The following is a 24,543-nucleotide window of genomic DNA, read 5'->3' on the forward strand; positions in this document are numbered from 1 at the left end:
ACATTTACATAATCTGTACACCGGATTTAAACAATCTTTGAGTATTCTGGCCCATGTTTGCACACCGCACTAGAGTGCAACTTCCTTGTAACAATGCCAGGTAACAAAAACAGCAACAACAAACCAAAGACACACACAAAAAAGTCTTCTACATAAAAGAAAACAAATCTTATTTAAACTGTGAAATTTTAACAAAAACACAAAAGCTACCGTCAAACTCTGTTGACTGCAGGACTTTCTGAGCACCATATTCTTCCAAGACTGAACTGATCTCTCAGCATCTCACTGAGAAGCAGCCTCTTAAATGTTGAGGGAGGGAAGATGAGGTACCTAAAGACTCAACCCAGTGTGATTGGAGACAGACTCTGACTCCACACCCAATATCAACAGCTTCACAAATCAACTTCATAATTTCAAATCACATCAAAGAATCTATGGCAAGTTCCTCTATTCATTAAGCCATACATGATCTGACAAATTGTCATTTTATACGTATCAAATGAAATGTCGATATTGCACATATCTCATGTCGTGCAGTCATTTTTTTTCATTTCTTTTATTTGGGGGAAGGAGGAGAGGGAAGGGTAGGCCCATAACTAGAATTTTTATGGGAGGGTTTAGAATTGGAAAAAGTGAACCTTTTTGGTTCAAGTTTATGTTCAGTGTCTTCCCACTTCCGGGTTTAATCAGCTGACAAGCAAAGAAAAAAAGAAGGCTACCCCATGAAATTTTGTTGTTTCTCTTGCCATTTCCAGGTTTCATCGGCTGACAAGCAAAATAAAAAAGGCTCTCCCGTGCAATTTTTTCTGTTTATTGTGCCACAAAAAAACTAACCCCCCCCCCCAAAAAAAAAAGGTTTCAGCAAAATCTTCTGGTGTACCAATACAATCAGCTCACAAAGATGGTATATTTACCCTTTCATTTTTTTCTTTTTATTTCTCCATTTCATTTATTTTTTTTTCTGCTGGGGGGGGGGGGGGGGGGAGGGGGGGCTGCTGGCAAACAGGAGGGTCCCTGATCCCCAAACTTATGGGCCTGATGGGGCGGGGGTTGAGAAAGAGGGGTGAAAATCAAACTTGCTGTTGGAGAGGCAAAGCACAATATGATAATAACAATATGAACACCTGTTACCCACTGGTATCCATCACACATAGATAATCATGGGGCAGAGAACCCTTAGGACAGAAAGAAAATACCTACTATGAACAAAGATTTGAGAAGAAGGGAAAAAAAACAAAACATCAGCTTCCATAATGACAACATTAATGACTATGTTGAGAATGGGGGCACGTTCGATATATTCAGAAAGTCATATCCTGTTTTGTATGAATACATACAAACAGGAAAAAAAACAACTGTGTTCTGCAGTGTTTCGTCAAACACCAGCCCACAATATCATTCAGAAGGTAACAAGCGCCCTCATTAGGCACCAGTCTGTTCAGGTGAGATCTGAGTGCGGAGGATCGTGTATGGCATTAGGGGTGTGGTATTGTTCAGGGATTCCGGCAGTCCCTTCCCGATGTGATGTACAGTCGTCCTGAAGTTCACCTCGGTAACTGGTGGACTTCGTGTGCCATCCAAAGTGTTACTCCTGGAAGTTTAATAGAGAAACACCAAAATAAACAAAGGACTAGGGCTGATCAACTTCAGCAGGCAGCTATCTGGAATGCATCCATCTTTTCATACTACATGAATATGTATATCCTGCCACAGGTATGATCTTCAATTTCCATAGAGACAAAATTCCTGAATTTTATTTTAACGTTCAGTCCTCTTTTTACAAGTTGAATATTTGTTGAAGTATTGAACAACATCAAACAAAATTGTATTCTACTTCAAAAATTTCTGGCACTTTACAGCTGGATTAAAAAAAAATAAAAAATAACGGATAAGCAACAGATGTACATGTATACATGTAAAAACACACTAGCTCAGTTTGGTGGTTTTTCTACATGTACTACAAATACCTTTTACTTGAAAATTTCTCAGGATAGGATTAAAGGGATGGTACAGTATTAGTGAAGATGAGAATTGGGCTTTTAACTTTTTGCAAGATACCAAGAAAACACTTAATGACATAACTACAAGGAATTCAAAGTTTATTTGATAAAAATCGGGTTTGGTGTGACTGAAACATCCAAAATTACAGTAAAACAAAGCGATCATAAAAAAATGTATGGGTCCCACACTTTATTAGAATCGCTCTGTTTGGGATATCCCAGCCATTTCAAAACCGATTTTCATCAAATAAATGTTGAATTCCTCATGGAATTACATGTTCTTTCATATTTCATGAGGTTTCTCATTATCTCTTAAAAAAAAAATGTTAGAAACCTGAAATTAGGTCTGAACCAAAACTATACGATCCCTTTAAATACATTTCTCATTTTGCATTATAAATTATTTATATTTATACATAGAATCTCTGCAACTTGATAGGTCAATTGCCATGCATTGATTTTTACTGATCCACACTGAGCCATGCGTCCAGTAAAATCCAAATGCATGGTTCAAGTCCAGTACCTATACTTGTAGATGTACTGGAAGCATGATGGGGAAAATGGTTGTATATTTCATGAATTTACAGGCTCATTTTATAACACAAATAATGCACGAGACAATTCTGTGGATCAGTGGGAATTGGACGCTCTTGTTTAACTTTGGAACAGTTTAAAACCCACTCGCTGCGCACGTGGGTTGAAACATTTCCAAAGTTAAACTCGCGCATCCAATTCTAACTGATCCACTTTGTCCTGCGCATCATTTCTATACTATTAAACAAATATAATTCCATATCATTTGTGTGTCTCACTTTAATAAATTGTCACTATTTTGTATGTGCTTTACAATATCAATTGACACTTCAATACACATTTTAGATTCTGCATTGCATTAAGAAGTAATTTCTTTGCCTTTTCAAAGACAATAAAACATGAACTATGGAATGACTTACAGAAAGTATTCAACTGCTGTGCCTGAGTAGAAGGGTTGATACCTAGGCTGGCTGAAGTGCCGATCCATCTGTATGCAGCAAAACAAAGGCGTGAATCAAAATAAAAATTTGTTAAAGGAAACCCAAATCCAAAGTGCAATGTTTATCGAGTGAAAGCAGCTCAACATTAGTAGAACACACTGATCAGTGAAAGTTAAGGAAAATTGGACAATCGACGCAGAAGTTATTAATTTGTATAGAATTTGGTGTTGTAATCACTGGATGAGGAGACTACTAGAATTCATGGCGTCATGTGTGGACAACAATTACAGCACTTTATAAGGGAAACACAAAGAGTATTCTACAAAAATTCTTTTATAATTAAAATTTCACATTGCATCAACTTGATACAGTGCACTCCCGTTATAACGAACACGGTTATAACGAAATTTCGTTATAACGAAGTAAAACTTCTGGTCCCAAAATTATTGCCACATAAGTCTATGGTAAAAAAGTCGCTTATAACGAACACGGTTATAGCGAAATTTTCAACATAACGAAGTCTTTTTCGAGCACCACCGACAAAGAAAAACAAAAGAAATGTGCTCCGTTATAACGAAGTGCGGATCGCTTTCGTAAATGCAGAGCGGAACAAGCATTTCCAGCATCTATGGGCGAACGATTCAATTATATCTGTACTGTGTGTTAGCACCGTAACTTGCGTTATTGTAATATAATAATCTGAAATTGAATAAGGTTGGTTTTATTGTTCCGAAGGCTCTTACTAAAAAAAAGAAAAAGAAAAAAAAAAGGGTCTGATACACCTCGATGTCCGTTTAGTTCGGAAATGTACAATTGTAGGCCTAATAGAGTTTGTTATTACGAACATGTTGGCGTTATACCACAGGTTCGTTGTTCATAAGGTTTGTTAATCCGACAATGAAATAGGGTTCTTATAACGACAGTTCGTTAATCCGAGTGATATAGGAATTCCAAACGTTCGTTAATCGGAACATTAAAAAAAAAACGTTTTGTTAATCCAAAAGTGAAAAAGGTGACTCCACTATAACAAAACTTAGGAAATGCAAACCTTATAATCGTCTTTAAAAGATAACCGAAACTTCAAAATAACTAACCTTTCCCATTTTTGTGATTAACAAACCTTCTTCGGAATAACGAACCTTTTATTTTCATGTTTGGATTGAAAAACCTTCCAAACAACGAACCTTCAGGAAAGTGAACTTTTCTTATTTTATGATGTAAAAACCTTCAAATGACGAACATCATTTCATTTTCCGATCAAAGAACCTTCGGAAAAAAGAACAATATATTTATAATATCTAAATTATGAACTTTCGGAATAACGAATCTTCAGAAGAGCGAAGATTCAAATGAACAAACCTTCGGAAACCCGGGAATGGCAAAACTTCAGAATACAGAGCCTTTGAAGTAACAAACTTTTGTAAACAAGAGACCCGCGGGTCTAGCGCTCACCTGAGTATCGCAAGTTCACCTTTCACGCAGTCACTAATCTAAATTATTCACAGCTCTACTAAAATTTGACCAGGCATTCTCAATCAGAAGATGAAAATGTACAATCAGGGCCCAAACTTTTTTAAGATTCCTTAACTTAGGGGGACTGGGGCCCCCTGGGGCCCTCTGGGTGGGGCATGGTGCCCATTTTGATAAATTTAGATCCTGACCCCCTAGGGATGCTACCTGCCAAGTTTGACGAAAATCCATCATGAGGTTTTCAGGAAGAAGATGAAAATGTACAATTCAGGCCCCCATTTGGACCTTCCCAACCCCCCTCCCCCCCCCCCCCTGCCCCCAAGAGGGGCACCCCTGGATTTGCTATGAACAAACTTGAAACTACAGTCATTAATGTACTCACTCATAGTATTATCTTTAATAGCTCTATAACTTCTGATTCTAGAGTTCGATTTTAGAGATTCCTTCATTTTGGGGGGTTTGGGCCCCCCTGGGGCCACTGGGTGGGGCATGGTGCCCATTTTAACAAATTGAGATCCTAACCCCCTAGGGATGCTACCTGCCAAGTTTGGTGAAAATTGGTCATGGGGTTCTCAAGAAGAAGATGAAAATGTATAATTTAGGCCCCATTAGGACCCCTCCCCACCCCCCTCCCCTGGGTCCCAAGGGGGGCACCCCTGATTCTGCCATGAACAAACTTGAAACTACAGTCATCAACGTACTAACTCATAGTATTAACTTGTGGTTCTAGAGAAGATTTTTACACATTCCTTAATTTTGGGGGGTTTGGGCCGCCCCGTGGGTGGGGCATGGTGCCCATTTTAACAAATTGAGTTCCTAACGCCCTAGGGATGCTACTTGCCAAGTTTAATGAAAATCGGTCTTGGAGTTTTCAAGAAGAAGATGAAAATGTAAAAAGTTTACGCACGACGGACGACACACGACGCACGACGGACGCCGGACGAAGGGCGATCGCAATAGCTCACTTGAGCCTTTGGCTCAGGTGAGCTAAAAAACGAATGGTTGGGATAGCGCATTGTCACTTTCAATGTGACAATACAAAAAAAAAATTATATGTTCTCTTTTAAGTGTAATATTCAATAAAATTAAAAAGGTAGCATCCCACCTCACTGTAGCTTTCCAGTGTATGATGAGTATTTAACAAACATTATATGATATATGCGTGGTTTGTTTGTTTTCGTTATATATGACCGTGCACCTCAAAACGAACATAAAGTCGCACACACTGATTTTGCGTGAGGACTAAAGTGAAAAGAGTCAACCTAGCCGAACTTGACTTTTTCATATTTTCTGAAAGAGCGGGTCTTCTTTTACATTATGCTAAAATTTGGTATCATAAAACGGGCAGGAAAGTGTGTGTTTTTAGCAGTTTATCTGGAACATTTTTGGTAGAATGATGTGATTAGGTGTGTCTTTAGAATCCCTTTTTCATTTCTGAAAAACCTTGTCCACACTCTTCACTTTCAACTCTAATAACTTTTGAAAGGATAGTGCTACTGCTTTGAAAGTTGGCATTAATTATGGACAGAATGTGTTAATGAGGCATGCTTAATTTCAGTTTAATCTGATAATCCCTTCGTTGTTGTTACTCTGGTGGTTTACTTCCTGTTTTTTGTCCCATTCATCGCACAGCCAGCATGGTTTGGTAAAGATTAAGCGCTTGAATAGACACTGTACTTCAGAGCCTCTTTTCTCAGTTCACACTTTTCCTGAGTTTGTGCTTTCTTTCCAATATTTAGATAGGTTAGGAGAGTCCATTTGATTTGAGTTATACATCATTTTAAAGCTTAAAGTCTGCTCTTTCAGAATATGGTCTGAACTAAAAATTCATGTCTGGCGACTTTTTGTTTGTTTTGAGGTGCAGGGTCACATATTGTATTTGTTCGGTTGTAACGAAATTTCGTTAAAACGAAAGAAAACTGCCGGTCCCGAGCATTTCGTTATATTGGGAGTGCACTGTACTGACAAAGTTCAAGGGTAGTGATTATTCCTGCTGCTTTCTGAAAGCGGTTTAGTCATTTGTACTCGTATTATGCTAGCAAATTGAATGCCTGTTGAATTCTCTTTACTATTTTTTTTTTTTATATTGATGTCCACACACAACGTCATAACCTCTAGTAGTCTCCTCATCCAGCGGTTTCAACACCAAAACTTCAAAAATTCATAACTTTTGCATTGATTGTCTGATTTTCCTCAAACTTTCAATGAAATTCTCTGCTAATGTTGCTGCTTTCACTCAACACACATTTCTTTTGGGTTTTGGTTCCCTTTAACTGTTGAGCTTGAATGGTATACTATTTTTTCAGACAAAAATAAAATGTTTTAACAAGTCTTGTATTCCCTTTTAAAGGACAAGTTCACCTTTATATACATGTGGATTGAGTGAAGGCAACAATGCAAGTAGAACACATCAGTGAAAGTTTGGGGAAAATCCGACAATCGGTTCAAAAGTTATGAATTTTTAAAATATCTGTGCAATCACTGCTGGAGGAGAAGACTACTACAGTGTATGATGTCACATGCGTACAACGATATAAGGAAAATAAAAAGAGAATTTCACAAAACTTGACTTTTTGAATAAAGTGCACATTTCCTTGACTTGTTACTGACTTATGTTAGGGGTAATATTATTCCCCCTGACTTCTGAAAGAGAGAAGTCGAGTGTTCTTTTATTATGTGAGAAAAGTGAGAATATCTTGAATTTTCTTTATACTTTCTTTATAAAGTTGTACTCCTATGACATTACAAGCTATAGTAGTCTTCTCAACCAGCCGTAACTGAGCAGAAACTTCAAAAAATCATAACTTTTGAACGGATTGTCCTATTTTCCTCAAACTCTCATTGATGTGTTCTACTAATATGGCTGCATTCACTCAACTCACATGTCTATGAAGGTGAACTTGTCCTTTAAAGTGAATCTATCATTCATTACAAAAAAGGGAGAAGAGGATATTTGGGAATTCCTGTAACTATTATCCAAACTTGTAGGTATTGGGAACAGAGAGAGAGAGAGAGAAAAGAAAAAATAGCACAGTGGAGGGCACAACTTACCGCCGCAATGAATCCATTCATGAGGTCCGTATATTCTGGGGATAGATTATCATCATAGGCATTCTGGTACGTCTGATCCAGCACAATTCTACCCGTGAAGTGCCCAGGGGGTCCGAGGGTTGTAGTCATGGGTGTGGGTGTGGTGGTCTGGTATCAGAGAGGACACACCCAAGGGAGGAAAAATGATGAATGAGGTGCATGAGGTATTAGACCATGACACATAATTAAAACAAAGTACAGTCAAACCTGTCTATAGCGGCCACCCGAGGGAGACGAAAAATGTCATGTGGCTGCTATAGACAGATGGCTACTACAGACAGGGGATAAACATGGCTTTTCTCTCGGTGGGGGTCGGGGGGTGTCCCCTCCCCCGCAGTAATAACTTTTTGCATTTTGATGTTGTAGATGGTGCAATTTGATGCATGTTTTAGCATATTTTATCATCTGGAAACAGTCCCACTGGTTTAAGTAACAAAACAGTATTTTGATGTAGATTATTATACAACAATTTACAAAAAAAAAAAAGAAGGATATCATTTAACTGAATTTCTTGCATTTATTCTTACAATGAATATCACGAACACTGTCTGTTTAAAGCAGTCAAATAGAAAAAGGAAGGGGTAGGAGGGGGGTATTCCTCTTCCCACATGAGGGTGTGTTCACATTTTTAGACCCGATATTCAGCAATCTACAGAATGTAGTGCAAACTGTGGAAGAAAGAATTTTTTTTTTCCACCAAAAAATAGTAAGGAACATAAATTGGACGTATTCAGATGATAGCTAAATCATGGAATCTCAGGGCTTATTCCACTTATGTGCATCATCACTGTACAAAAGGTCTTATGAGGTAGAGGGGGAGGGTGATACTCCCCCCCCCCCCCCCCCCCACACACACACACACACTTGACAGAGCTTTTGCAATTTTAGAATCAAAATAAAGCAATATGATGCACACTTTTATAAATTGAAAATTTAATAGGAAATTGTCATTCCCTAAAGTGTAATATTAGGTCTATAGAGGGGACCAAGCAATGGAAGGGTGGGAGATAACCCCCCCATACAATGTATTTGCAGGAGATTTTTCACTTTTAAAACTGAAATTGAATGATCTGGCACACATTTTTGTTGGAATATCTGGAAATTGTCAATCAGAGAAGTGTAGCAAGTCTATGGATGGAGACAAAGTACATGGATGTTGGAGAGGGTAAGTCCTATTCCCTCTCCCACACGTGGGAGATTTTGAAGTGATTGCAGTTATAAAAACGATCTGGTGCACACATTTTGTGGCATACATTGTATTTGGAAAATTCTCAATCTTCAAAGTGTAGCCATAGTCTATGCTTGGGGGGGGGGGGGGGGGCAAGGAGGTGGAAGGCTTGGGAGAGGGCTATTCCCACCCTTCCCATATGAGGGAGCTTCTGTATTTTTGAAATTGAAATTGAAATAGTACGCCTTGAGCACATTAGTTACATAGAATTGGCACATTATAAGTACCCTGTATTATCATTATTATCATTATTATTACAATGTATGGGGTATACGCATATTTGATGAAATATTAGGGAAAATGTCTAAAAATTGTACTAAATCTGATATGAAAGTGAACTGAGCAGGGAGGTGGGAAGAGAGAACTGAGCAAGAAAAGGGTATATTCCCCAATTGCACATGAGGGAACTTCGAATTATTCAGAATTCTATATGTCAATCGGAAAAGTGTACTAAAGGTAGGGAAAGGGGCAAAGAGGGGGAGGGTGTGGAAGGGGGTATCCCCCTCCCAAGCAAGAGAGATTTTGGATTTTGCAAATTGAAATTCAATGATCTGGTGCATACTTTGGGTGAAATATTTGGACAATTACTTTAGAATAGGTTGAAGGGAGCTGCTTCACATGCATATTACCAACAACTTTACTTTCCTAAAGTATAAACTATATTTATAGTAAATCTAGACAACTGGACTAACTTGTAATTTAGAGTAGCGACACTTCACATCCTCTCCGGCACGTTTCATCAGGATGACTGATCTTTGGCAGCAATTGGTTGTTGACCCGTAACAGGGTCAGGAACTTTCGGAACGTCGCTACTCCAAGCTACAGGTAAGTCCAGTTGACTAAATTTACTGATATAGTTCATGAGATTATTTACCTGGATGACTGAGAACATTCACAAACTTGACTTTTCTTATCTTTTTTATTCATTTATTTTCTTATGTCGCCTTCTAAATCTTGGGGGGGGGGGGGGGAGTGACCGCCCCCTTGGCTATGCAGGTGTGTACATACACACGATAAAAATATAGATATGCAATGTAATTGTGAGTTTTTAAAATTCATATTGGTATCTTTTGACCTTCACTAGCGATTACTGTATACGGTGAATATTTCGTGAGGTTTTTATTTCCGCGAATTTTGTGAGTCAGCTGATATTCGCAAAATTAAAAACATGGGAAAATATTGAATCTGATCCTGACATGAATGCAATGTATTGTATACATACATTTCTCCGTTCAGTATACATGTAGGACTCCACAATTGCGACTTTAACCTCTCGCAAACTTGTCAGGAAGTCTCAATTTGAGAAAATTTAGACTCGCCATACAGTACAGTTGTAGGCCTATATACTGTATGGCGTATACAGTACAAATACCTGTAGCTTCTTACAACACTTTGCACTGAACATTCCTAGCTACAGTTGTGAGAATGTGCTTGAGAATGACCTTTTCAAGAAGAGTTCTATTAATTTTGACCTTGACTCTTCATCCCTACCATGTTCGTGCAGGCAATCTTTGATTCATTTCTACCCTGCACATAAGTTTATATGTCCTAGATCAACATTGATCTTTCTTTCTTGAATTACAGACTGGAATATTTATTCTTTAATGGGATCTTCCACCACTACCATTTCATTTGAAATAGTTTATATCAATTACCTCTACAATTCACAACATTCCTATAAAACAAAGTATAAAGTAAAAAAAAAAAAAATCACAAAGAGTTCAATGAACTTTCGCCTCGATGGACTTTATACAAAATGTGATTACCACACACAGACACTTGTTACATACAGTTTTGCAATACCTGGGCATGGTACCAAAACAGTGCATTGGACACCATTTTTCTTTTCCTGATAACGTGATTATGAGATGTGGGATGAATAGATTGACAGACAACCCCTCCTACAATAATAATGCCTCCACTACCTCCAAGGGTGACAGATGCATGACAGAAATGAACACCCTCAACGTACAGTTTGTTATTGATTGCGCTTTATCAATATCGGTTTGTAGAGAAGAAGTGGCAGTTGAGGTGTTTTATGTCATGTGGATTGAGTGAATGTCACAGGGTGGAACACATCAGAGAAATTTAGGGAAAATCGGACAATCCATTCAAAAGTTATGAATTTTAAAGTATATGCCCAGTCACTGCTGGATGAGAAGACTACAGCAGTGTTTGATGTCACATGGGTAGAATGATACAAGAAAAGTAAAGAGAATTTCACAAAATTTAATGTGTTTTCTCTGAAAGTACACATTTCCTCAATATGTCACCAACATAATAAGTGTAATATTATTCTCCCTGCAGTCTGACGGAGGCAAATCAAGTGTTCTTTTATCATACAGTAGGAGAAAACGAAAATATCTTGAATCTTATTATATTTTCTTTATATCGTTTTGTACACATGTGACATCACATGCTGTAGTAGTCTTCTTATCCAGCAATAACTGAGCAAAAACTTCATAAATTCATGACGTTAGAATGGATTGCCCGATTTTCCTCGAATCCTCACTGATGCGTTCTATTATAAATGTCGCTGCATTCACTCAATCCACAAATATGTCTATGAAGGCGGACTTGTCCTGTAAGTCCTGTCTGTCATAATTCTTCTTTTTTATTCAACTTACCATTTTTGTTGTCATACGTGTAGTTCCTTTCATGGACGTAGGTGTAGCCATAGTGGTGTTTAGCGTAACTGCAGGGGCTAAGAAAAAGAAAGAAGCTCCAAACTTTACCATAAACAAACAAACAAACAAACAAGAAAAATCTAAAGCAATTTGACTACATTGTGTGGTCAACAATACATGTACTCTTGTACCCAAACAATTGTGATGCAATGCCAAAATAACCAGGTACAGATCATCTAGCTTCCCTTGTGACCTTTGACCCTTTCAGTAGTCCAAATTACATCAAATCAACCTATTGCATCAAGTTCCAACTGGACTTTTCTGCTGGAAAATGCATACAAGTCTGGTAATAAAATGGCCGTGTAATTTTGAGTTCAATATATTGAGACCATTATTCCCATGATGTCATTTTATCAAGTTCACTGATAGGATAATTGTACATGCTGTACAATGTATGTGTCCCTCGGATGGGACCTAACAAGTGGCGTATCTAGGGAAAATGCCGCCCGGGCAAGCCCAAAAATTGCGCCCCTTATTTCTGAAAAAGTGTTCAACCCCAATCCCATCCTGGTAGGGACTTTAAAAAAAAAAAAAAAGTCCACATGATATGCTTTTCAAGCACTTAAAAGGGGTCTTTTGAGGGTGATTTATTAAAATGCAATTGATTTTGATAAAAATTTTTGCGAGCGAGTGTAGCGAGCAAGCTGAAAATTTTTGTATTTTAGCTTTCAAAACATGGAATGCTTGTCATCTTTTAGTTATTTAATCTTACAATTCTAATCAAGATATAGTGACGGCCTTATAGATAACGATTTACATATATACTAACAAACTGAGGACTTGACAAAATACTCTAAATTAGTACGAGTGAGTGAGCCGAAATTCGTACATTTCCGCGTTATCATCACGTTTTGTAGGGTACCATATGTTGACTGGTCAAAGAAATCCATAATTGGGTACTGTATACGCCATTAGCAAGTGTACATTTTCGCAAATTGGTACTTTCCGACGATTTTGCGAGTGGTTAAATTTACGATTGTGGAGTACTGTACTAAACGGAGAAATGTAGTTTATGTGTGCATCACATAAAAATTTGAATCAGAGTCATTATTATCATGTGTCTTTTATCACTAATAGCACCTGACGCACGAAATACAGAAAAGAAAAACCTCGCAAAATATTTGGCGTATACAGTACTTATAGAATGTAGTAACATAGGGAATACTGAAAACACAATCTTACATGATGATTCTGCTGAGCGCTTTGTGACGGCGACCGCGACAGCAATGATGATGATGGTGAGGATGACAAGAACTACTATGGCAACCACGATGAGCGTTCTGCGATTGGCTGCTCCTGCACCCCCTTTATGACGAACTCCATCCTGAGCTACTCCATTCTCCCCGTCAGCTGTTATCGTCGTGGTGACAGGACTGTAGGCTGCCATTTGAGATCCCTCCATAATGCCTCTGCAGGATTCGGGTAAAAAAAAAAAAATACAAAATACAACGGGACTCACTGCAACGATAACTTTGAAAATCTTGAATCAATCCAAAATACAATTTTAGGGTATGAAACTATAACTTATTACCCACATCTTACAGAAAAACCCATCTGATTTGCTTTGACCAGTGGTCAAAGAGAAATCAGAAGTTTTGAAGAGCATGTCAGGAATCCCTTCCCTCCAAGTTCTGTCCATTGTGTTCATAATTTTGTGGACATAATTTTTACAGAACAAAGTCAAATCTTATGATAATCTATTGATGATGAAATCAGTCTGCATGTACAATGCACCCCATTCTGTCTTTCTTTCTCTCTCACCCAGGAACTGAGAACTTAAAAAACGTCCCTTACTGGAAACTGACCAGTACACCAGGTTGGTGTGGTCTCGTCATGGACACTGATTGGGTGTTATGTACTATTGACATTAACATATCTGCAATATCATATCAACACCATGTACATTGAATTGACACCGGCACAGAGTCAAAAATATCACCAGCTACAATGTCAAATTAACACTGCACCTCTCAACACCATCACAACATACAATGTACATATATACGTACAATGTACTAGTACTTTCTACACGTGTCTGTGTGGTCCTCTATTGACACAGATTCTACACCCATGGTGTTAAACCTAACACCAATCTTTCTGCACTAGTTGTAGTATTGACTTTGAATGTGTTTCCCAACATTTGTCCCAATAAAGTGGTTCTCGGGTCTGATTACGGTATGAAAATAACACACAAATAGTTTGTTACATTGAATTGTATTGTGCTGTGGTATTTCCACATTGGTACTACATACAGTGTGTATCATTTCTTCATTATGCAATGAATACTCCATCTATGTGCACTCACTCCTGAATAAAAACTACCATTACCACATATACATGTAAGGAAGGATATCAGATGATCTGCCTGACAGATACACTATTACAGTGTGCATGTTTCTCTTTAAAGGACAAGAAGTCCTGAAAAAAAAAAATAGGAAAGGGAAAAGGAAAGGCTCTTGTTTTGAGCACTTCCAAAGCAGGGGGATTGTCACAAACCACAGAACTAGAATCAAAGTGAAATATTACACTGTACAAGTAGCTCTTCTGAGAAATAGAAATAGATTTTATCCCTGCTGTGACTCATAACTGTCAGAGTACAGTGTACACATACAGTTGTATGTATGTGTACATCTACATGTATGTATTGCAATCATATTTTGTGTATTTTTACAGTAAAATGACTGCATAGAGTTTAGTTCAGCTTTGTTCACTACATTAGGATGCTTTAAAGGCATGGCACATTGGTCCGAATTCACGAAGGTGGCACAATTAAAACCATGGCTTAAACCATGGACAAAGACCATAGTTTTGTACAGGGTGCCAGGTGTCGCATGGCCTATTTCGTTACGAAACCTGTCATTTTGTCCACAAAATCAACCATTTCGTTGACGAAATGAAAAATAACTGATTTCGTAATGAAATACATGTAGGCCATGCAACACTTGGTGCCCCATACAAAACTACGGTCTTTGTCCATGGCTTAAACCATGGTTTCAATTGTATGGGTACCACCTTTGTGAATTCAGTCCAATGTGTCTGCTCAACAGCCAATCTACTGACTGTTGTGAGTCACAAAATGGGCTAGCATCACTCGCTAATTTGCTAGTTGTGGGTCCGTGTGGGGTGGACAACTGTTATAGACAGGTGGCCGCAAGTGAAATGAAAACATCCTCAACTAGTTTATGCCTAACACTACAGGGAAACCCCAGTCTAATGAGGTGGCTATGTCCACTAAACAGTACCTCTTGTACGTGTACACAAGCAACAATGCACTTTATCTTAAGAGTCCAGCAACAATGTAAATACAGTATTGAAGATCAATAGAAAATCTGGACTGCCAAATTCACTGTTTTGTAGACAGATCCCTTCTCACACAGTTTTGTTACAACTGGCCTTCTCTGTATTCTACGCTAGTCATCCAGGATCTAGTGAAACCCTTTCCTTCAAAAAGAAGTCATCTTAGCCCCATTTGATTTTGCTATGCAACAAAAAATAAAAGGATGGAAAGGACAAAAGACATTCTTTTTGATTTATTGTCTGAGAATTCGTGGGGTTTTTTTGAAAAAAAAAAAATGTGTGTAAATGGTATAAACGGTGTCAAAGGTACAGGGTAGACTCGAAAAGCAAGAAATCCTCAACTCATTTAATTGCAAATACAATGTAGTGTGGAATAATAGCTTCAGTCAAATTCAATAATGAAACCATTGATTTTTTCCTTTCATTTGTTATTTCCATCAAAGCCAATTTCAATATTGTTTGGAATTCATGATTTTTACACATTTTCATTTTAAAACACTATCAATCTGGCTTTGCATTTCCTAGTTACCTTCCAGAGTCACATTGATATTGCAAATTTACAGATTATGAAGCTAAGGATACACTGGGACTGAAAGAAATGCTACATTATTCTTTAAAAAGGGGAAATGTTCCATTCTGGATTTTATACCATTCAAGCATACAGTGTACAACGGTACATTGTATTCGATAATGTTGAAATAAATCATGCAGTGTAACGTATGCACACGTACAAGTACATTGTATAGCATGCATAGAGATACTTCCAAGTCTATCAACACAAAAGTCTCTCAAATGCTACAATGACAATGTACAAATGTACATGTGATGTGCTTGAGAGTCTTTTTGTTTGTTTGTTTTTTTATTAAATACATGTAAATTCGAACCTTACATGCACAGTGTATTATTCAGCCTAGTCAGTACACACGACACAATGAATATCTCAATAAATGTATGTACATTGTACTATGCGTACATTGTACGTAGGTATGTCTGTTTGGTCAGATTTGTAAACTTACAAATCTGTAACACTTTTGTTACTCTGCACAAGTTTACATTACAAGTGCATTTACAAGAGTACAAAAATGTACCAGGGTACTGTATACTTGTACATGTTAAATATAAACAAAACCCACCATGTACAATTGTAGATTGAATAGACAGTGTACAGCACAAATGTAAACTAGAAATGTCGCTATGGCGACTGATGCCTCCGCCATAATGCATGATTCTCCCAATAGGCGTATAGTACAATGTCTTCACAATGTGTGATCCATGACAGTTTCAAATAACTGCCAAATATTGAAATGACATGTTTGTCAGAAATGTCTTGAACTGGGTTTGCTATAATTTTCTAAGAGTGCAGGTACACATATTTGGGGAATTTTGGGGAAGTTTATGCATTGAGTAATTTCCAAGGTATGAAGAAAGAGTGTGATGATGGTACAAAATCGATTTTTTTTTTTTTTTTTTTTGGGGGGGGGGGGGGGCATTGAAACCTGGCCTTTGACCTTTAACCTTTGACCTTCTGGCTGGAAATTTCCCGGAGAATCTCCATTAGGTAATGCATGTATTAAGTTTTGAAACTAATAATACAAGCATTGCATGTACTACATGTGTAGTATATGAGGGAAATAGTAAAATTTTGAGGAGTTGACCTTGACCTTTGACCCCTGACTATTGACCCATGACCCCTAGGGTAAATTCCCTAGATAATCCCTGCCAGACAGTACATGCATATGTACCAAATTCCACGAAGATACATTGAACCATTTGCAAGAAAAGTGATGATTGCAACATTTTCACCTAACCTTTGACCGTTTGACCTTTGACCTTATGACATGAAACTCTCTCTCATGGAGAATCTTTACGCAGTAGTACAAATACTGTGTACATGTCCACACCAAGTTTCAAGAAAATACCTTCGGGCATTGCATAGATATGGGGGGAAATTGCAACATTTGTAGCATTTGACCTTGACCTTTTGACCTTTGACCTCTTGCCAATGTCACTAAAATCTACTCAACTACAATGTAATTGTCAGATCATACATCATCCTTGGACCAAGTTTGGTGAAAGCTGCTTCATCCAGTTTTGAGTTATCACGTAAACAGATAAATTTTAGGATTTGACCTTGATCTTTGACCTTTGACCTCTGTCCGATTTCACTGAAAAACTAATCAAGTAATTGTCCCATCATACATCATCCTCCAACAAAGTTTGGTGAAATTTGCTCCATCCAGTCTTGTAAATCGCGTAAACGGATACAATTTCATGATTTGACCTTGACCTTTGACCTTTGACCTTTAGCCGATTTCACCCAAAATCTAATCAAATAATTGCCCCATCATACTTCATACTTGGACCAAGTTTGGTAAAATTCCAGTAAATATTACTCAAGTTATCGCGTAAACGAAAGCGGACGGACGTACAGACAACCCGAAAACATAATGCCTCCGGCACCACTTCGTGGCGGAGGCATAAAAACTGCTCCATTTCATCATTATGTCTCGACTACATAAAACCACACCCCGAGGGGAAAGTGAGAATGGATAAGAGATAATTGAAAATAAAAACTTGGCTCAGATGTCTGCAATTCTATGTTTGTACGTTGTACACTGAGTTAATGTCACAGTGTTGGTACATTGTAATATCAGTTTACTGCACCAACTCACCATGTGCCTGGATGGTCAATGAACAATACCTGGGTACACATGTGTAGTTTGAGTGAGCGTAGCAATATCAGAGTACAACTGTAGAACATACACACATTGTACGTTGTATCCATACATTGTGATGTATTAAAGTGAATTTTGAGGAAAAATAGAAAATCTGTGAGATTCTAATGGTATGAATTTTAAAGTTCCAGCACTGGCATCATTGCAGAACAATTGATGCAAAGAAAATATTACAGAGAATTCTAAATGAAGAAATAAAAAAAAAAAAAAAATGAAAATTACACATTTCCTCTTAGTCGTTCATTGACATAGTTTCAACAAAGCCAAATGCTGGAAAGTACAATGTACATGTACATGTATTACATTGTATTACATTGTATACCCATAATGCTGAATTTTTTTTATATAATTTCTTTTCTTTTTCTTTCCTTTTTTAACATTGACAAATTATTCAGCAGTGATAAATGTTATAGTCTGTCCATCCAGCTACAGCTCCACCAGATCTATAAAAATGTATACAGATATTCCGATTTGCCTAAAAAATAAAAATCCCTGTGTTCTACTTGATAGTACAATGTAAGCCACTATATTATGTGTGTTCACTCTCCTAAAACCCACCACAATCGTTTGATAATTATGACTTCATTGAATCTAAAAAACAATGTGTGTGGAGCATTAAAAAAAAAAAAATAATAATCAGGTCAGTTCATGCAAAACAACTGAGAGGTCAAAGCACTTTTACAGGCTCTGTACTGTACACAGTGTACATTAAACTGAACATTGAAAATTACAAGAAAGCACAAAATATAAGTACCTCATTTCATACAATTTACAATCTAAAATGTAAATATGATAATTTACCAAAATCGCTTGATATTCCCCTTTCAAAACGATTACAATAACTATTAATTTGTACAAAGGGCATTGTCCTCAATCTTTACTGAGTTGTTGTTCTTGTTCCTGCATCCATACCAGGCCTCAACATGACCAGCGTCCTCGTGACCCAGGGCCACTGGAAATTGGTTTTGGGCCACCAAATTTACCCTTTGGTGGCCTTGAAGGTAACGTTGACGCAAAATGTATTGTTTTTCTGAAATGCTTTCATTCATTTTGGGTCAAGTTACAAATGTAAATCAATCTGTTTTTTTTTTTTGGGGTGTGTTTTGTTTTTGTTTGTTTGTGTTTTGTTTTTGTTTGTGTGTGTTTTTTGGGGGGTTGTTTGGTTTTCTTTGTTTGTTTGTTTTGTTTTGTTTTGCTTTGTTTTGTTTTGTTTTGTATTTGTTTGTTTGTTGTTGTTGTTGTTGTTGTTGTTTTGTTTTTTTTTATTGGGGGGGGGGGTCATGAATATGTCACATAATATGTATTTATTTGAAGGTTTCAGTGGCCAGAAAGGGCCACTACACATTCAAGTTTGTGTCGAATCCTGCATACATGTACAAGTACATTGTAATAGTACACGTACATTGTACAGTTGTACATGCTTCTGAGTAAAAATGTACTTGAGATTTATGTAAAGCAACAGTCTGCAGGAAACCAGCTTTTTTTTTTTTGTTTCACTTCCTCTAATCTTGTGGATTAGTTGCTACAAAGACAACATTGATGTACATTTGAAGTCTTAATTGTGGGTCTTTAAAGCTATATTTATGCACGTCTCATGTTCAGAACAGTGTGCTTCTCTTCCTACCGCACCTAGAGCACTCTGCAGAGTGGATTTGGCGCTATATAAATCATATCAATTATCATCATTGGGGCAATTCCATGAGATTGGTGTCATGGGGTGAAAAAATAAATTATGTTGAAACTTGCCACCCACAAAGGTACAGTATTTCATTTTGTTCAGTATACTTTTGGGCATGTGGAACAGCCATTTTTTTACACAGATACACTGTATGTACCTCCAGAATGGCACTGCAGATATTACAATTTAAAGTTAACTTATATTCTTATTGAGAATTACACTAGAAATGCACATGAATGTTTGAGTTGAGTCCATAGAATATAAAAGAACGGTACAAGTAATTGATTTGTTGATTTGTATGATTATTGGGTATCAGTTAGTTGTCAGCATGGAAAAAAATGATCCATATTCCCATGAATTGGTAGAAAGCATACTGCTCAAACTAATGTAACGTGAGTAACGAAAATACTGAAATAGTTTCATATCTTAATATTCCCTTGGATTTAAAATGTGCCAATGGAAATTCTCTTCATACTGCCTCTACCTAATATGAAAAATGGTGAAAGAGTTGTGTACATGCAATTGTATCATAATGACAGCAGTTCAAAATTGTAACGTGAGTAACAATGTAATGTGAGTAACAAGGATGTAACATGAGTAACAATGAAAAAATCATGAAATACAGATATATTTCTACACTAATGACAGCAAATATTTTTGTGTGTGACTTGAGTAAACTGGGGGAGCATAAAGACAGTGTGGTCTCCTAAATAACCTTACATGACCTTGCTTAAAATTGGTTACATGTACAGTTGAACCTCTATTATCCGGCCTCCCTTTATCCGGATCTCTCTATTATCCGGACGCAATCTCGCCGTGATTTTTCTATCTTTTTTTTAAGAATTACGGGAGGAAAGGGGGATTCCCAACTCTTTGAGAACTCCTACACAAACACACATGAATTACATATACTTGATACATTTCTTAACAATTATTTAGGTAAATCATTCCAAGAATTTATAAAAGAAAATGATTTCATTCTTGCAAACACGAACCTTTATTTTGGGGTCTGTTACTGAGTGTAAACAATGAAAAGGTTGCGGTATACACATTACTAAATGTGGTACATTGTACTACAATGGGCTACATCAGTACATGTGTATGTATATGTACATGTACAATGTATAAAGCATTGAGTCTCCCGTATCCGGCCAAATCCCTTATCCGGATGAGCCCCGGTCCCGACTTGTCCGGATACGAGAGGTTCAACTGTATTATGTAATAGACTAAACACTTGCTATCCATTTGAAGAAAGCTTCATTGGCAAACTAGACAAACCAGATGTGGCAAATAATCGTGGACAGTAGTTTTTGTTAAGTTCTAAGCCTTACATTAGATCTTTTCAGATACCAGCTACATGTACGGATAACTTTAAATCCATTTTTACAGCCAGCTTGATCTTTTTATTTTTATGCATTTAAGGTTATAACTTGTACAATTTTGGTAATTGGTTAGTGGAGCAATCATAGACAGATGGAAATGTAATGTTGCATATCAATACAATTTACAAATGAATTGTAAGCATAATACTAAAATCTGTATTCTATGATGTAACTTTGAACAAGAGTTGGCATTGTCTCTTTTTTTTTTTCTTTTTTTTTTGTTGTACATTGTAGGTGTACAAAGTGTATCTTTTAGTGTATAACGATAGAGTTTCTGGGCACATCAGTGCACGCTCTATTCATACCCTGCGCCTGATCAATAATTCTATTGTTCGACGGTACAGTTGTACATATCGTCGCTGTCACCACGAACTGGCATTTTAGTGAAAAATGGTTGGATTTCACGTTTTCGAGATTTTCACATTTTTCGATACTCCTCGAGACCCTTTACATTCCTGCTAAATTTGGAGACTCATATTTCAATGGTTACGTAATTATGACGTACACATGAAACGACATTTAGCTAAATCCGCGGATTCAGATATCACAAAAGAGACACTTTGCAACGCGCGCTGAAATGTCTCTTTGTGAAAATTAACTTCGTAACTAAATCCACTGATCAAGATATCACAAAAGAGACACTTTGCAACGCGCACTAAAATGCCTCTTTAGTCCAGGTTAGACGGCACCTAAAATTGTTTCTTTTTTATGTATACAATGTTTTTTAATGTTTTTTTTTGTCAATTCGGGTGCTGATTCCAAATCTGATTGATGCCACTCGCGAAACCTTGAGCATTTTCGGCAAAATGCAAAATGCAAAATGGCCGCCAAATATGCTAATTTGGCCGTGATAAATCACAATAGTATGCATTCTATGACCAATTATTCCACTAAACTTTGTACAGTTACACTCTATGTCCCTAGAGTTACTCCATCTGCATTTGCAAGAGAATTTCCATTGCATAGGGTTCATTTAGTATCTAAAGCTCATTTTCAATTCAAAATGGCCGCCATTCCTATGCTCATGTACAATATGAATGGCAAAAAATATGCATGGAAGTATAAAACAAATTTATTGTATTTCCAGTCCCGTACCTACGCTGTTATAATGTGTTGCGTGTGCAATAGAAATATATTGGGTGCCACTTACAATATAAGACGGCCTACATGTATTTTCATTCTTTTAAATTCTAAAATTCAAAATGGTCACCACTCTTATTCTCCTGTATAAGATGTATAGCAAAAATATATGTGGAAATAGAAAACCAGTTTGCTGTTTGTTTGTTTGTTGTTTTTTTTTTCTGACATGCAGCTACATCGTTTATTAACATTTAGTGCTGATCATATATCTGAAGAATGTTCTGAACAAAAAAATTATTCTTTTGTAATGCAAAAGTCATAATTTAGCAAATAGATTAGGATTCTTGCTAGGAATTGAAGATCTGAATATAAGAACGACCCAAGTCCAATTTTTGGCCAAATTCAGTTTGACATAGCAAATTGTAGCTTATGCATGGACTAATCTTGTGTATATTTGATAAATCCTAATTACCCCCGGAAGTACCTGAAATGAATGAGTATGAATGTAAGAATGAAAGACTTGGGTCATTCTTACATTCATATCATAGCACCCTCTCTCATCCTTCTCTCATCTCTATAGCAGAATATCATGTATAGGGCTCACACCCGTAAATACAATGGAATATCCCATACCCCTTCACAAATTCGTACCAAAGATACCAAAATAAATGAAGAAAAAATTAATTAAAAATCAATTATGTAGTTTGGCAAATAAAACTGAATAGCTGTAGATATTGAGTATGAATTCCTCTACAAACTGCATTTTGGTCGGAAGAGGAAAGCTTTTCTGATGGAATTTGAGGGGACTATATTTCATTGGGTACGTGTACGGAAAATAGGTGATTTTTTGAGTGACAAGAACTCGTATAGTCTGGCTTTGCGGACCCCTGGACAGAATTTGCGCTGGAGAATCCACCCTGAAAATTTGATGGATGAAAGGGTATATCTCACTTATCCAGGTTAGTGAAGCTGAAACATCTCATTTCTCCCAGCTATTTTACAGAATTTTTTGAAATTTGATTTTAACACACATCCCTACGGGGAAATATTTATGGGTGTGAGCCCTATATGATTCAAATAACGACCCAAGTGAATCACACAAAATGGCCTCTCCACAATAATGTAAATGTTAATTGTCATAATAGTATAATATGTTCTAATTTGTATATACAATGTTACCTTCCCATCACAGTTGAATAGAATATTATTGGACAAATAAAAAAGATATGAAGTTTTTTGAAGTTTACTCGAAATGTGACCGGCGACAACGGTTTCAGGCAAAAGTCGGAAATTTTGAAAATTCCTTTTTTAATTGAATCAAATTGCCCATTTCCTAAGCTTTACATTGATATAAAACACTTGTCTTCTCCGGTACTGTGAGTGGACATATGAAGCGAAATATAATGCACTTTTTAATTTGTTAGCCTGACAAAATTGCGAGAAAACGGGCTTTGAAGATTCCCCTCATGCTCGAAGACAATGCCAGGCGGCGATGCGAGGTGAGAATCACCCATCTGTACAATGATGCCAATCGAGATTAAGCTCCGCCTCTAGCAACCACAGCGGCTTCTGATTGGCTCACTGAGAGAGTCAAATTTCCCGGGCACCTTCCTCGGAACTCGGCGTATGGAGCCGAATGCACAATGCGTTTCGCTCGGGTTTGTTTACCAGTACGTCTTTCAAGATGGCGGATACGATAACTACAAGCTGCTGGTTAGGTGTGCATGGTGCACGTATTACTCAATGGCATCCACACGCTATGCCCTCGTGTATACGTTACGGGAGCGGGTAGCACATTCGTTTCCACATCTTTACAAATCACGTTTTTATAGTGCCTGATTTGTCTTGTAAATTTCATCATGGGGACCCTTTCGAAGGCAGAAGGATGAAAAGGGTCATGCCTTCTGTAGTCTCTCTTTTTCTTTTTTTTTTAAAGCTGTACATGTGTTGCGTTGTGCAGTAAACAAGCAAGCAAGCAAACAAACAAACACGACTTTACTTAGTTTGGTGCAATTTTGACGTTTACGACAGTGTATTATTTGAATACTGGTCATTTATGACCACTCCTTTTCTCTCTTCTGCTGTCTTTTTGAGTCAACCTGCTGTCATTTTTACTACACGTACACGCACAGTATCAACAAGTCAGTTTCCGATCGTACGTTGCACGATTTGTGTGGCAATTTGCCACTCTGATACTCTTAAATCATGTTCCCTATCGTATCTATTTTCACATTAAGTTAGTGCTGCCTATATAGTGTTGCTGTTCACTTTTGTTTCACTAATTCCGTTGTCAAACATTGCGGTAAAAAAGCTCGGATAGAAAGCCAAACGAAGAGCTTACACTACAGACCGAGCGTACTGGTATCTATTGTAGCAACAACAATGGAGCATGCGTGCGTAATTAGCGTGGACAAAACATTTCCGACACGCTGCGAGGCGTATCTCTGAAAGCCGAACTATGTAAATGTGTGCGACGCACTATCCAATCGCACGCGAGATGCCGCGCCGTAGCAACACTGGGCATAGTGGCGCGGCGTTCGAAAGAAGATCGAAACTGACGAGTGCGCTCCAACATAGGGTGTTTAAAATTCCATTTTCGGTAGGAAAAAGTGAGTGTTATGCTGTGAAATTTAGTGTATATGTAGAAAACATATCAAAGATTCAAATTCTGCAAAAACCCAAAATCGACAAAAATAATGGTCAGAATGTTTGTACCCCGCCTAGGAGGGAATTTGCTTTTGCGACTTTTGCCTGAAACCGTTGTCGCGGGTCACAAATGGTCTCCCATGGACTTGGGTCTTTCTTATATTCAGATACTCAATTATGAATGGAGTTTTGAGCATTTAATATTCATAAGCCTTACGATGTTTAACACAATTTCATATCTTTTATTTTGTTTCAACAAAGACATTGAAAGAATAA

The 24,543-nt window shown here is 37.4% G+C and overlaps 1 protein-coding gene across 1 annotated transcript in view; it reads right to left on the bottom strand.

Annotated features, from left to right (window-relative positions):
• Positions 1-1,422: 1,422 nt before the first annotated feature.
• LOC140239461 (uncharacterized) overlaps positions 1,423-24,543 on the bottom strand; it is a 33,175-nt gene continuing 10,054 nt past the window's right edge. The window contains exons 2-6 of the mRNA XM_072319299.1: positions 12,632-12,858; positions 11,390-11,466; positions 7,496-7,642; positions 2,954-3,021; positions 1,423-1,591 (exon numbers count right to left, since the gene is read on the bottom strand). Of these exons, the coding sequence (XP_072175400.1) occupies positions 1,423-1,591; positions 2,954-3,021; positions 7,496-7,642; positions 11,390-11,466; positions 12,632-12,851 (681 nt within the window). The 5' untranslated portion in view covers positions 12,852-12,858. The remainder of the gene's footprint in view (positions 1,592-2,953; positions 3,022-7,495; positions 7,643-11,389; positions 11,467-12,631; positions 12,859-24,543) is intronic.

This window comes from Diadema setosum, chromosome 16 (assembly GCF_964275005.1).
Source record: "Diadema setosum chromosome 16, eeDiaSeto1, whole genome shotgun sequence".
Taxonomy (NCBI): Eukaryota; Metazoa; Echinodermata; class Echinoidea; order Diadematoida; family Diadematidae; genus Diadema; species Diadema setosum.